This window comes from Vombatus ursinus, unplaced genomic scaffold (genome assembly GCF_900497805.2).
Source record: "Vombatus ursinus unplaced genomic scaffold, bare-nosed wombat genome assembly UNPS02014784.1, whole genome shotgun sequence".
NCBI lineage: Eukaryota > Metazoa > Chordata > Mammalia > Diprotodontia > Vombatidae > Vombatus > Vombatus ursinus.
This window is the reverse complement of record NW_020954562.1, coordinates 11,242,297-11,258,160: the sequence shown is the minus strand read 5'-3', so window position 1 is coordinate 11,258,160 and position 15,864 is coordinate 11,242,297. Positions and strand designations below refer to the sequence as shown.

The window sequence follows — 15,864 nt, the reverse complement described above, 5'->3', positions numbered from 1 at the left end:
TTTTTGTCTCTTTGACTTACTGTTCTAAATGCTTTATTTGTAATAACATGTTTCCTATGGTATATTATAGATTTTATAAGGTACTGTTGTGTAGTTTCCCAAATTGAAACCAAAAAAATTTTAGTGTTTTTAAAAATTATTTTTCAGACCCACCTAACTTTCTTCTACTCATTTAGGCTATGGGAGTAGCCATAAAGCTAGGAGGAAGATTTAAAATTATTTATTTTTATAAAGATGAATGGTTAAATTTCTATTTCTGAGTAGCAACCTTCTCTTAGAAAAGATTAAAAAAAAAAAAAAAGAAAAAGGTCTACCAAGGAAGAAGGTGTTTGGAAGAGTAGTGGGGCAGTCTTTAACAAAGCAAACTTTTATAACAAATATTTATCTTGAGTTTAGACAGGGGTAGGAGTGTAGATAGAGAAAGTTCTTTGGATTTATTATGGTGCTATGTTAATTAAATCTTAAAAAAATTAAGTGCTTTAAGTCCCTGCAAGAGCCATTAAAATTTTTATAACACGGATCAATTTAAATCTTCAGTAGTTCAACCTTTTGTTTCAGTCTTACTGCCTTTATTTAGAGGAAATGGGTAGACTGTGTGACAGAAAGGAATTAGGAAAGGAGTTTGACTCTGACACTCGACTGAACGGTTTTTGAAATTTGAATTTTTGGAGATATTGAAAAGGAAAGCCTGATGTATTCTTATAAATCAAGGACATAAAATTAGGCAATTTTTTTGCATTGATTAGCTTTTTGAACTTCATTGTATAGTTAAAGTACAGCTAAAATTGCTAGTAAAAGGACTTGTAACTTGAAAAATTACTTAAGTTCTACAATTATTGCAGTTGACAAATCAGCTTAAAATATCAGGTCAGTGAACAGGTATTAGAATGGGCCCCTTCTTAGGCCAGGAGTCCTCTTATGTCTAGTGTCATTGGCACAGCTTTGGGAAAAGCTTTACTTTTCTGTTTTTCTGTTGTATTCTGTCCAGCAATATTTAATTTCTCTTTCATTGTTGCTTGTTAAGGATTGAACAGCTTTTAGGATCCCCAAAGACCACCTTGCACCACTTCAACCTGACTAACATGTCTAGCAGGGATTAGGCCTGGGTCTGGAAATAAGAGTGAATTTTTGTCTTAAAAATCATTTTCCAGTTTAATATTATTTGAACTTTTGATGTCATAGGCCTGGATGATGTCTGTTTTTGGTAAGCTAGAGAACTGAAGTCAAGAGATTTACATTAAGGACTTTTTTTTCCCTTAGGTCAGTGGTTTGTATTAAACTGATAGAGACAGTAAAAAGAATAGATTTACTAAGCTAAAAATTAGTTTTTTTGAAAATTTTTAAAATGTAAAGACCATGGAGCCTTAAAAATTTTCTTCCTACTTAAGGGAAGAAATGGGTGGGTTTAGGTGTTGGTGGTAGTATTAAGTTAGTTACGAAGTAAAAAGTTGGTAGTTTTTAGGTTTCAGCTCATCTAGGAGCTTCCTTTTCCTCCGCAGTCATTAGTTATTTACAAACACTTACCTACTTCATAGGATCGATGGTGAAGAAAGCATTTTTTGAACCTTAATGTGCTACATAAATGTAAGTTATTTTAATTACAAGTGGCTTATAAAGTGCCCCTAAGAGTACTACTGTATTTGCATGAGAATATATATAACTGATAATTTAAAAATTTCTCTCAGTATTTCTCTGAATCACAAAGAAAAGCAAGCCTGGGTTTCTGTTTTTAAAGCAAACCATGTCCTTAGAGTGGAAATGAGATCAGCACTGATAAGATCACAAATTGATATTTTTCATCTAGGAGTATGTTTTGTTTTATTTTAAACCAAGAAACAGTAATCCTTACAAGCTAAACCCATTTTTATTAGGTGAGCTATTTTTCAGAACTCAAAGTGGACTCTTATTCCCAATCCTTTGCTTTAGGCTTTTAATTTGTGTCCAGATAAAAAGTTTGGTTCTACTTTACTTTCTTGCTTTTTTTTTAGAAATTAAGAATTAAGTTACTTTGCAAATTTGAGGTACAAACTTAAATACTGAATAAAGATATTTGACATAATTACACTTTAGCAAATTTTCAGTTTGATGATCATTTTAAATGTGATTTTTGATAGAAGGTAATATAATAAACCTCTCCTAAGATTTAACAGTATATTTCCCCTACACTTTTTCAGGTATGTTCCAAGACTCTGAAATAATTTTCTTATGTTTCAAACTTATAGAAGTTTTTTTCTTATGCATCAAATATATATCTCATATTTTCCATTTTAATTGCTCTAACCACCTTCAAAACACTTTCAGCAAACTATACCCAGTAATCATTTTGTAAATATAAAGTTAGCTGTTTTGGAGTTTAAATACTCAATAAATAATAATATAAGGACTCAAGAAAATTTTTTCTCTTCCCCTCTAGAATAAAAAATAAAAGTTTTAATCTTCCTATTTTAGACATATGACTAATATAACTATTCCATTTTTGTGCTTTCTTGGTATGGTTGTCTGATACGTTGCTAAGTTTTATTTACTTAAAAGCCTGGAGAGGATAAATGGTTATAGGGGAGAAAATCAACTAACAGCATTAATAATTCAGAGAAGATCTATAAATGTTTCCTTGCATTTCAAAGTCAAATTGAAATAGTTTGTTTTTTAGTTGCGGGATAAGAAACAAATCTATTAATTTTTAATGTGAATGAATCACATTTACCAATTAAGGTTGAAGATATACATATATGTATATTCACATGTATTAATATTTATCTGTCTTAAAGCACAGGCTTAAGTCTGAAATAAATTAGCAGGATGAGTTCTGCAAGATTATAGCTATATTTGTGAAAGATCAGACTTTGGTTTGATTCTGCATTCTTTAGCTTTAAAACTTCTCTTCTTTATTTGATATATTGTTAAATTTGAAATTTCACCTGCCCTGTTTAAAAACAATCCACAAAAGTCGATGCAAAGTTAAAGTAATATTTTATTACTGTTTTCAACAAGTGGGTTTAGGGTGAGGATAGAGGTGTAAGAGAGAGAAGGGCACATAATCTGACGTTGGCACTGAAATACATTTAACATCAGTAAAACTTTTAAAAGAGTAATTTGTACATATAGTTAAATAATTTTTTTCACTTTGTGACAACATTCAGGCAAACAAAAAACAAAACAGAGGAGATAAAAGGAGGAAAAGACTACTATACATGGATTTGAAAATGTACCTTGGGTTTCGTTTTGTTGTGGCAAAGTCCGATTGCTTCTTTTGTGTGATCTTTTAAATTCACATTTTTTGGAAGAAAGATCACTCCCGTACAAGATGATTTGTTTGTTTTTTAAATGTTCGTCTATCTGGTGGTGAGGATGTTTTTTTTTTTTTTTTCTCCTTCTTCTTGCTTGGTGATTAAATAACATTTGTGTTTTGGAGTTTTAGTTTTTCTGAAGCGTGATGGAAGTATGTTGTTCTTGCTGTTTTTCTAAGTAGTCTCCACCACTCTATAATTTATCCAGGCTTTTGGGATTGGTGAGAATTTCTCTGGCCAACCTCCAGGTCTGTTTGGCTGCGCTCTCCAGAGCCGAATGAGGCTTGCCCTGAAAGAGGTCGAGGTTGGGCAAAAAATAGTGGGGGCATCGCCGGCACTGCAGACAAGAGATGAGCTGCAGCAGGATGCCGTTGAGCCGGTCTCCCAGGCACGCTTCGTCCCAATCAGTTTCCCGAGGGTGTTTCTCACACTCATACAGCAGCAAGGTTTTCATGTGATAGTTGTTGAGCGGCTGGCCTGGCAGCTCCAGGTGACGGTCCCGCAGGGTCTTCAGCACTGATAAGCACTTGTTCCGGCAGCCACCCATCAACAGTCGGTTCTCAGCCTCCCCGAACTGAAGCACCCAGGCGTCACTCTCCGCAGAACTCTGCTTGCCTGTCAAGGAGTAGCACTCCTTGGAGAGCAAGTTGAATCCTTCGGCCTTGACCTCTGCCACCCGATTGGGCCCAGGCCACGGGATGTGGGGCATAGGCCACTGGGCCGCGCTGCGGGGCCAGATCCCAGTGCACTTGAACGCCGGTGTGATCTGCACCACATAGCGCTCCCGGATGCGCAACTTCACCTCGCTAGTGTCCGCGATCATTTTCACCACGTCCCGGTAGCTGCACTTGTCTACTGCCTGCGCTACCAGTGTCTGGAAGCGCGAGCGGATCTTGCGCGCTGAGAGGTAGCCAGATGCGGTGATGAACTCCACCCAGAGAGACATGCTTCGCTTACGACCGTCACTCAGCTTGAGTACTGCGCAGCCAGGCAGCGAACCATCGTCCACGAAGTTGAAAACGCCCATCTGGTTGAGGTAGAGCACCACTTCGAACTCGGTGGGAGAGATAACTTCCAGCCCTTCGTAGCGGGCATCGATCTCACTCAGGGAGCTGATGAAGCGAGGCTCTTGCACCTCCACTTCCTTCAGCACATCCGAGACCACTTTACAGACCTCGCGGATCGTCTTTGCGATTGCCGCCTTACGCGCCTGACAGCGCTCTGTGTAGTATTTATTGAGCTGGTACACCAGCTTGGCCTGAGCCGCGATCATGTTGGGGCACAGGTCCGGGCTATACACCGGGGTCTCGCAGTACGTTGAGGGATCCAAGGTTCACTCACTGGTGGTAGCCCTGCGGCTTGCAAAAGAGGCAACCCGCTACTCCAACTCTCCCCCCACCCCTCCAATTTCACTCTGCTCTTTTCCACCCCAGCTGTGGGGCTGCTCTCTCTGGCTCCCCTTCCTTTCTCACTCCACCTCTTTATCTGGTACTTCCTCCTCCTCCTTTTTTTAAAAAAAAAAAAAAAAAAAGAAAAGAAAAGTACCTGAAACACTTTTGGTTGTTGTTACTTCTTTTGATTTTTAAAATGAAGTTTTTTGAGGGGGCAGTAAAAGGTATGCAAAAGGATCCAGGCTTCCCAAAGGTACTGAATTTTAAGCCAAAAACCTTGTTGATAAAAGAGACAGCTCCAGCAAACTTGGAAACATCAGTCTTTTAAGTGCTAAGTGCAGCCTTACCCAAAAAAAAAAAAAAAAAAAAAAGGGAGAGAGAAAGAGAGCGAGCTAAATATTGATATAGGATGAATGGTTCATTAGAAAACTTATCTCCAAGGATGCCAGAAGTCCTCAGTCTAATAAGGCCCGAAGGGAGGGAATGAGTTCTGTTTTGTCCCTCCCCCAAATTCAGAAGAGAAGGCTGTAATTAATGCTCTGGGCAGAAAAGTGCAACTCAGTCCGTGGCAGCATCCGAGGTTCACAGGAGGTGTGCTGGTTTCAGTGTTTGTCTCTGCCTCTTGGAGCGCTTCTGTTGTTGTGGTGGTTTCTTTCTTTTCCTGCTGGAGGCGTTTTCTGGACCCAATTTGTTTGATTTGAAAGGATATCTTGTCTTTCTCTAGGTACAAACGGGTGGAAGTTGTTTGAGATTCATTTCTGTTTTGTAATTTATAATTTTGTCTCTCACAAAATCTGTGTTATCTTGACGAAGTTGTTGTTTGCGTTGCATCTGGGGTGTAGTTATGGCCCTGGATTTTTCTTCTCTTCCCCCTTTATGTTGCATTCAGAGAGAGCTTCTTTTTCTGTCTCTCCCCCCCCCCCCCCGCCCCTCTCTTCTGCTTGCTCCTATCTGTCTCTCTGACTCTATCTCTGTCTCTTTTCCGCTGTCTCTGTCTCCTTCACCGCCCCCCCCCCCTCACTCTGGTGTGTGAGTCTCAACCTCTCTCTTTCTCTGTCTCGAGGTTTGCTGGAGTTGTTTAGTTTATGAATGGTCCCAGGGCCATCGTGAAGGGGGTGGAGCATCAGATCATACAATCGCAGTCCGAGCTGTCACTGCTGCAGCCAATCCTAGAGAGGATATATGCGCGTTAGAACCGGGTAGCTGCCACCACTTCACGTGATGGAGAAAGGGGCAAGGAAAGTAGAGAAAGAAGAGGAGATTGTAAAGCCATATGCAGACTCCAAAGAATCCATGCTCATACATATCACTACCCCCTAATGGGCGTGGGGAGGGGGGGGGAGTTGAAGGGAAAATCCTCATCAGTTGCTAAGAAGAAAAACTATGTTGGAGATGCCTGGAATGTAAAGTGGGGAGGGGGCCTAAATAATAGAACAGGTTTAGAAAGGTACAGGGTTTTTTTTTGTTTGTTTGTTTGTCTTTTGTTTTTGTCTTCTACCAGCGGGCAAAGACAAGATGCAAACCACTTTACATAAATCACTTTTACATATGATCAGTTTGGTGGGGGAAGTAGAATTTTTGGGACAGGGCAATTATTTTTATCTCTTTTCTCCTTCCCCAAAGTCTTCCGTTCCCCCTACTTATTGCTGCAGAGAAATGTAGCTAGGGATTGGGGAGGAAAGAAGATTTTAGGTATGGATTTTAACTCCGAAAATAAATCTAACTAAAATCAGGACCCTGCAGAGGAAGTGATTTGGGCCGAATAGTTCCAAGCACCTTATTTTACTTGATGACATTTTGTTAAGTAATTTTATGCAAAATGTTCTATTTACTATGGAATAATTACTACAAAAATTCTTTTGTCTTCATACCTTGATCTCAGTAAATATTTTGATCATACCACAGAAGTACCACAGAGCATTAAAGTGTAAACCAGTTAAACTTTTTAAAATACACTTATACTGGAATTCCCAATAATTTGAGGCTGTCTTAAATAGTAGTGAGTTTTTTAGGTAGAACTAATTATTATTTGTAAAAATAACTTGTTTCAAAATGGACTTGGCTTTAAAGGCTTTACTGATATAAAAAACTATATTCTGTTATTGGTAACTTTGGAAACCAATTAAAAGCGCACAATTTAAAAATTCAATCTGCATAAAACCTCTTGCATTTCTTATGTCATCTTTGCAAAGTAAAATTCTGATATCCTAGAACGTTTTTTAAAATGTGCTTTAAAAAAAATTCCAGTCTTTGCAGTAGTTCTTCAAACCTACACTCGATATAGTAATTAGGTAGTTTTAGTTGGGGAAGAGGAGAGAGGTATTTTAGTTTGTTTAGAAGTGTGGACGCTTACAACCAAACCTCGGGAGCGTTGATCCACTGCCGTTAAAACTAACTATACATCCAGGGACAGACAGGTCTATTTTGGTTAGATTGCTGGGGGAGGGGCGTCTGACTTTTATCTAGGTAGGTGACCTTGGGTGAATCCTCAGGAATAAGAATCCATTGGATTGATGCGGGTTCATCACTTGATCTTGCTGATGAATAGTAGTGCATTAGAAAGTTCAGAGAATAGCACTAAGAATCTGATGACTCGAACTAAATTCTGGAGCTGTGAGCGAATTTCGAAAGCAGCCCTTCTGCGTTAGACTGGGACCAGTGGAGCTCAAGGTTCTGGCATTCTCTTCTTCAGGGTCTCTAGCAGTCGCTCGCAGCCCCCCTAGTTTACTTACCATCACCCTCTTTTCTCCGCCCCCCCATCCCCTTAAGTGCATAAGAAGCTCTGTCCAGAACTAGCAGGCTTACTTTGGGAGGCGGGATTTATTCTTATGCATGTTGTTGGCAATGAAGAGCAATGGGGAAGGAGGGCGTTTCCGATAGTTGGAACAAGGTGACTTTGGGTCTCTGGGACTATCACACACGCCGGCGTGGGCTCTTTGCCTTATCACATCGTTGGAGGAGGCATCACCGCGCAGCACTGTGCGGGGTTGAGCCACAGAGGCTGGGATCGAGCGTAGTTTGAGAGGGCTGGGAGAAAAGTGAAGCAGACCTAATGGAAAGGAAGCGACTTCGAAGTTAGTGCGCGACAGTGGGAAACCTTGACCTGTTACTGGTAACAGGACTATTCATTTCTCAGTCGTACCTGCACTTTGGGAATTATTAACGGGCGGAGAAGGCCACTTTCCTTAGGGAAGTTGTTAAACCAGACCCCAGAGTCCTGTGTCCCGGTTTCTCTGGAGAGCAGTTACTCTGAAAAGAAGCATGACAGGGCTACAGGCGCGTTTGTAGTGGCCTACTTTTCCTCTTTGTTCCTGGGAGAGAAGCAGCTGAGGCCCTGGAGGTTTCGTGTCTCTTCCCCTAGGCGGGGCACCAAGCTCTGTTCCAGGGAGTAATGGTTTGCAAATACCCATAGTGGATTAGAGGAACCTCCACCCTGACTGCATGGCTGGTAGCGATTTCTGGAGAGAGCTCCTCTGTTTTCCCTCCTCACTCCTTTCCTCTTTTCTGTCCTCCCCTCCTCCCTTTATCTTTCGTGCCCAGAGCCCCAAGCTTCTTCGGGAATGGCGGAGAGCAGAGAGCTGAGCCTTTGGAAGCAGCATAGAGTGGAAGGCATCCTATGTAGACACATAGACGCAAGCAACCATCCTGTCCTTCTGATCCACCTTCTTATTCTCCCAACTACTTAGGCAAACAACCTAAACGTTTCTAACGCCCACTACAGTTTCCCCTGCTTTTTTCCCTTCCTTTTACGGAGAGGCTGAATGATGATACAATGTTACAAATGTTTTGATTTAAAAACAATTCATTACCAATTTATCCTGAGGTAGGAGTGCTAGTAAATAATAAATCAGTTAAAGCCGACTTTAATTTATTGCCCGGGCACTAATTAGAAACATCATTTGAGCAATAAACTTAAACACTTCCAGCAAATAGCACCATGCAACTCCCGCCGCCTACCACCCCCATCCCCTTGCCTTTGCGGCTGCCCAGCATTAAGAGCAGCTTCATCTGTGTGTTTGCGGATCAGTTCTTCCCCAAGATGAGTAATTGAAGGGGGAACAGTATCCAAGGAGGCTGTAATTGAAGAGCCCTTGTCACCTCTGCTTTTATGTATGTTAGTATAGAAGTCCATCAGCAGCTCCTTGATGGTGTATTAAAACGAAGTGGCAGCCCCTTCTGGAGGAGATACTGTATTCTATTAAAAGGACCAAGTGAGAGAAAGGAAACTCTCAAGGCTAAAAGCCACTTGAAGTCTTCAGACCAATTGATCTGTATTCTCTAGTTATAATCCGTCTCATCATACTTGAGTTAATGAGGCAAGGGAGTAAGGTGGGGGTGGGGGGGAGATCTGATGGTCCTTGACAAATTCATTAGGGAGGCTGCAGGACATTTTATTTGACTGTTAAACATCTTGTTTGTTTGGTTTAGGCAGTGCCAATAGCAGCATGCTGCTGCCTGGAGCAATGGTGTGTTTTGCTAGGGAGAGCTTCTTCTGCGAAGGATACTTGAAAGGGGGAGGGGGAAATGTTGGTAATGTGGTTTAATTTTTTTTTTAATTACTGGAGTGTGTATAGTACGATTTGGATATCTCAGTATTGGGCTTATCTTAATGAAGTCATAATAACCAGATGAAAGTACTGGGGGGTGGGGTGGAGTGGTGGTGGATACTTTTGGGAACCAGTTATTAATTTTTTAAAAAATAACTTTAAAAAAATGCCCCTTTGAACTTTAAATAAAAGTTACATCAGTTAAGCTATTATAATGTATGCTTATACACACACACACACACACACACACACACACATATATGTTCCCAGGAAAATTACAGTTTTTGATCAGCTTCCTGGTTTTATATTTGTATTGGATTTTAAGTAAATGAAATTTTACTAATTCTACTTTTGTCTTTTTAAGTAAACAGTTTATGAATGGATAAAGTCTTTGAAATAGATATTTTTGTTTAACCATATAACTATATTACATACAAGAATTTGACATTCAAGTGAAATGAAAATTTGGGATATAACATAACTTTGGGATCTATCATCTATCTTTCTTGATTTAGATATTTTGGAAGTGTAGGAGTTGACTGTTCTCCAAATAGTACAAAGGTTGTTGCTATGCAATGAGGTAGAACAAAGAATATTGAAGACATTTTAAACTGAAAGATGATGGACAATTAAACTAAAATGTAAATGTTTTGATAGTTAATTATTTATTTGGTAACATTGTATTAGGTTTTCTAAGAATCTTGCTCAAAGGTAACAGTCTAAAATGCAATAATTTTTTTGTCTCCAGATTTTTTTTAGCCTCACTGCTTTGTAAAAAGAATTCTTTACTTCCATTTTTAGAAACATAGTGTACCTAATAACTAATGCCCTTTGTCTGTCATTTTTATACATCCCTGCACTGCTGATGAAGCTTAAACTGCTGCAGGAAATGTGTAGATTTGAAAAGAAATGATTCAGTAGTACATGTTGTGTTTCTCAACAGTAAAACTAAACTAATGGCTGAAGTCAGTGCTTCTGTCGACCTGACAGTTATAATCCTGTTTACATTTCCAGAGAATGCAAAGTCCTTAAACTGTAGATTGTTTTTATTATTTGCTGATCTTAGAACTGTGTTTACTGGGTTAACCCTGTCGTTCATTCTTAAGCTTATCATACCTGGGAGACTTGGAAGGTATCTATTCTTTTAATTACTGTAGAAATAATATATGTGTTTCCCTAGCCTTTAATGAGCAGTACATAAATCTTGAACTATTTGATTTTGTTTTCCTTGCAGCAGATCTTAGAAGCATGGTAAGATAACTAGATTGTTTATTTTTTTTTAATGTGAGTATAAAAGTGCGTGTGGTTTTTGTTTTGTTTTTTGATGGGTAGGGATATGTTCATTTTTTACTTTCTGAGATCATTACTTTTCCTTTTTATGGAGACTTTTTTTCTGTTTTGCTATTATGATTGTTGAATGTTATACTCAGGTGGCTGCCTTAATCACATTTCTTTAATACGTTTTAAAATGAAATTCCTCCAACTTAAGAATTCTGCCTAGTAAGACTAGAAAATTGAAATGTATCCTGAATACTTAAAAAAACTATATTAGATGATGAAATGGAAGTATTATTACAATGGCTGGAATATGTTTTCTAACAAATGCTTATAAGTGTTGTGCTCTCTAAACACTGTAAAAAACACATGTCAACTTTTCAAGATTTTGACTTAAAGGGCCTCTGTTATGTAATCAAATTCCCCAAACCTAAAAGGGGTATGGTAGAAATTGTTTCTAAAGGCTTGATGTTTGATATCCTGGAATTCATCTAGGGTAACCAATTAATGTTTATTTTTAACAGTTCTCTAAAATCTCTTCTAATCATTTTAAGGGCCAACCATATTGTTAGAGAGATTTACATTTTTTTCCGTTGGAATTCATCTGTTTTTTTAAACCACAAATGTCTTTGGTTGATGAACAAAGAACTTTTTTAAAAAAGAAATTATGTTAAAAATGATGTGCAGTCAGGTAAAACTTACAGTTAGCTTCCAACAGTATCATACTACAGGATGACAAATCAAATGTTTTTATGCATTTTCTGCTTGTAGTAGCTCCTGTGCTGTTGTAGTTCTATTTGGTGTGTATATAAATAGTGATGTTTGGGCACGCATGGCTTACCTAGTTATTTAGGACTCTAACTGTTTTACTTTCTAGAATTACTATTTAATTCTAATAAGCTATGTATAGAAAAGGGGCACTGGGGTTTATGATAAAATTTTGTTCTGTTTTGCCACAACTTGGTATATGAATAGTGTAACTAAATTATGCATAATTTAATATCCATTGTAAACAATCAAATAAAGCATTTGCATTACAGAAAAAAATGAAGTATATAGCTTTTAACTGGAAGCTAGCAAAAGTTATTATGTACTTCAATGATACAAATAAGCTATAATTCCATTATCATGGATTCTTCCTCCTCATATGGCAACATCTCTACAATTTGGTCTTTGAGAGTTGCTATCGCTGAAAATGTTGATACTTTGTAGCCAATCTCGTGATTGGCTTCTCCAAGCCTAGCTGAGCTAATCCTTAGACAGCTGATATTCATCTTGTAACTGAACCTGTACTCAAAAGCTTTCTGAACTTAGGAGGACCTGCCAGATCTTGTGCTTTCATGGTATAACCTTCAAGAATTCAGGGCCACCTGAATCCACATCTTCTGGATGAGGCATCAGAGTAGAATCTGTGTGTGTGTGTGTGTGTATGTGTGTGTATGTGCACACACACATGTGTAACATGTATGTTGCTGTTCAGTTGTTTTGTGTCTGACTTTTTGTGACCCCATTTGGGGTTTTCTTGGCAAAGATACTGAAATGGTTTGCCACTCCAGTTTGCCTTCTCCAGCTCATTTTACAAATGAGGAAATGAGGCAAACAGGGTTAAATGACTTGCCCAGTGTCATACAGCTAGTAAGTGTCTGAGGCTGGATTTGAACTCAGGTCTTACTGACTTCAGGCACAGCATTCTATCCACTGTGCCACCTGGCTGCCCTGCATATATACATATATGCATACATAATTTCATTGTATTAAAAAGACAGAATGACCCATGTTTCCTCATTACTTTTAAATATCATATTCTAGAAAATGTGAATTGGGTATCTTCATTAAGTTTTTTTACTATCTAACTCTCATCATGAAATCTTTAGATTTATATAGACATACTATGTTTTCTTAATCGCCAAAGATGCTTGTCATAATATATTAATAGTGACTGATTTATTCTTGAGAACTAACTTATAATATACTTGAAAGAGATATAGTACTCTTATTTCTGAATGCTGAATCTACATATAATGGTAATATAATTTAGTAGCTAGAGAGCTGACCTTGGCATCAGGTAGACCTAGTCCAGCCTCTGATATTTTCTGGCAATGTGATCATTTAACCTTGGTCCCTCCCTACACTATCTGCACTCTAGGACTCTGAGTTATAGAATAGCTGCCAGATTCAGTTTCCTCTCTGAGGTGTTCCATATAACACAGGTCCTAACTGCCCTCCTTCTGTCCTCCCCCTCCAAAAAGTTTTAGAAAGTGTTACAATTATTCTTGATTCTAAAAGTGGAGCAAAGAATAGAGTCATAAGAGCTGGGGCTGGAAAGGATACTATATAGATCATGGATTCTAACTCTTTTACTTTACTAAAGACCAGAAAGGTTCCTGACTTGCGCAAGGTCATACAGTTAGTGCCAGAGCCGGAATTTATTTCCAGTTTCTGCAACCACACTTGCTAGTTCTTTTTTGTACCATACCTCCTAAGTGTATTTTTTTTTTTTTGGATTTAAGTTAGATTAACTGTCAGATTTTAGCTGCCAGTAACTAAAAATATCAAATTACAAATTTGATTTGAACTCTGCAATGATTTACTATGTTTCCAAAAGATTAAAAATTCCTAGTGTGGTTCACTCGATTATTCAATGATTCTATAGCTTGTCAGCTATTCGGTGTCTCTTCCTCTTGAATGACCAAATCTCACTATTGTTAATTGTGAGATTACAATTACCTGCAGATAGGCAGGAGAAGGGAGAGTGTATTAAAGTTGATACAGTCAGTATTGAAACTTGTTGCCAAAGAAAATTGAAAATTGATAGTATGGTTCAAAGGATGTGCCCATCTTTTATATGTGAAGATAACACTACTGATCCACTATCATCGGTAAGATTTGTGCTTTGTGCTTTGACTTGTTTATTCCAGTAGTTACAATTGATTTGTTGAAAGCCCAATACCTTCTTTTCCTTGTTTTTTAAATATGTTTTTTAGCATACATTTTAAAAATAGCTGGATAGGGTTAGGGTTAGGAATACATTCTATGCCAGGAAATGAAGTTTTTCTCGGTTCAAAGAGAGATGATTATTTGGGGTATCAAATCTTTGATCTTGGCTTTATTAGCAACATGCCATTGCCCACCTAGTAAAACTGGGCCAAAATTAGATAAAAGAACAAATTGCTAGCAGTTTATTCCCTCATGATTTTTAGAATGTTCTTGTGTGGACCTATATTTAACAAAGAAGGACATGAAACTCAGCATGCTGGTGGTACCATTCAAATAGCTTTTTACAGTGCTTATGTCTTAAATCTGGGCAAACTTTATATGCCTCTCTTATTTTTCTTCAAATTTGCTGAAGACATTTTACTCCCTTTACTGGTTTGGTATTGGTTTGGCACCTGTTAATTATAAAGCTTTGCAATCCTTGTTATGGTACTTGTTTTGAAAATACAAAGCTATAATCTTTTGTGTACAGACTTCAATATGGAAAGAGTATACTCATTCTTAATATTTTTCCCCAACTTCTTTTTTCCGTGAATGAGAGCTTAAAAGTAATGTGCAGAGAGATTTCTACCATTTCTTATATTGGTGGAAAAAAAATCCCTTATTGCTCCTATTGCTCCATTACATAGAGAAGACATCTGTGTAGCCTAATTGAAATAGTATTTGATGATCCAATGGTTGGAAATTTTTTTTAAACTATCTAAAGTAAAGCTTGGGATATAAAACAGCTGTCTTGGTCTATGTCTTTCAAGGCTCTGCCAGTCTGTTTCTTTTCTGCTTTTTTCCTTTCTTTCTTTATTATCTCTGGATCCTAAGGAGTCATTCTCTTATTTTCTGATTGGTTTTGTCTGCTGGAAATTCTAAGTTGGTGGATTTAAATTGATTCTGGATAGAGAGAAAAAACTTTGATCTATGGCTGTGACTGTTTCCAAATGATTTGCTTACTGGGACTGGACACTGTCCATGCCCTTTCACTTTACTATCAGATAGGCATAGCAAAAGGCCTTGACGTGCCACCAGATACATAGTTAATCATCACATTAGGTCTATGAAGGGATGCATCCAGACTGATTCAGGGTGCTGTTTTTAATGGGTAGTTGTACTGTAGTTGGTCGGGATTTTGCATAAATTTATTTTAAAATAAATGAAACAAATTTCATTTCAAGCCTGTTTTACATATATCAGTGCCTATCTTGATTAACCAATATTTTAAGTTCCTTTTGTCTCAGAACTTTTTCAGGGATTAAGTTTTGACTCATGCTACTTCTTTGGGATATATGTTTGAAGACTTTCTACTTGGGAGAATCCTAGAGACAAAGTAAACTGAAAGGGAATTTTTATATACTGTGACTTGCATGGAATTGAAATGTTATTGTTAGATTATTTCCATCTAGTTGTTTTTCTTTGTATTTCAAATGCACATAAGAAACAACAAATAGCTACAAATCAGAGAGGCCTGGGATCTAGTGACAGATAAATTATAAAGTAGTTGTTTGTTGAGTTTGGTTCTAACATTTTAGTGATTGATTAATAGAAGCTAGATACTAAAATGGAAACATTGGACAGGCCCTTCTAACATGTTATTTGCATACATATAGCCACTGAAATTTCTTGTAATTCTGTAGAGATCTTTAGATGGGAGGTAGGAGTGATTTGGGAGAGACACAAACAAATAGGTATAGTTAACTGAGAATTAGTAGGTGTATTGTTTTTTGGAATCATAGGAGTTGGGGAGCAGTTTTCAATTTTTGAATGGGATCTCAATGAAGCTTTGTTACACACTAAGACAAAAAAGTACATTTTGCTTTTAGAGCTAAAAAAAAAGGTTCAGGTTCACAATTAACTAACTGGTTTATACAGTGATGAATGTTCTCTTTAGTGAGATGACACCACTATAAACAGATTTAGATTTCCATGTTCATACTTTGTTAAAAGACAGATCAGGCTGAGGAGTGATTCTTTAAATAAGAGTAACCAAAGGAAGGAAAGTTTAGCATTCTCTCGTACTTTTGCTTGTTTTCATCAGATGATCTGACAAGCATAAAAGTATTAACATCTTTTATTTTGCAGATGTTCCTAGTTTTCTATCAAACTGTAAAAGATACTATATGTATGTAATTTGGAAGGAAATAATTTCAACACCTCTTTTCAGATACATGATAATAACTTGCATGTTTGTGCTGAACTTGTGGGTATTTTTCTAGATAGGCAAAGAAAATACATTGAAACTTAACATCTCATGTTAACTATGGGTCAATCAGTGTGACCACCTGTTTGCCTCTCTCTATCCATCCATCCGTCTGTTTGTCTATCTGTCTATCTATCTATCTATCTATCTATCTATCTATCTATCTATCTATCTATCTATCT

The 15,864-nt window shown here is 37.7% G+C and overlaps 2 protein-coding genes across 8 annotated transcripts in view; one reads left to right on the top strand and one right to left on the bottom strand.

The window, feature by feature from the left end:
* Positions 1 to 15,864, top strand: part of LRBA (LPS responsive beige-like anchor protein) — a 676,054-nt gene that overhangs the window by 377,555 nt on the left and 282,635 nt on the right. The window lies entirely within an intron of this gene.
* MAB21L2 (mab-21 like 2) lies at positions 3,338 to 4,739 on the bottom strand. The gene has a single exon (XM_027866943.1). It carries the CDS (start codon positions 4,558 to 4,560, stop codon positions 3,481 to 3,483), a length of 1,080 nt encoding a protein of 359 aa, XP_027722744.1. The 5' UTR covers positions 4,561 to 4,739; the 3' UTR covers positions 3,338 to 3,480.

Excerpts from the sequence above, each read along its gene's own strand:
- MAB21L2 (XM_027866943.1), bottom strand. The coding sequence starts at position 4,560 with ATGATCGCGGCTCAGGCCAAGCTGGTGTACCAGCTCAATAAATACTAC.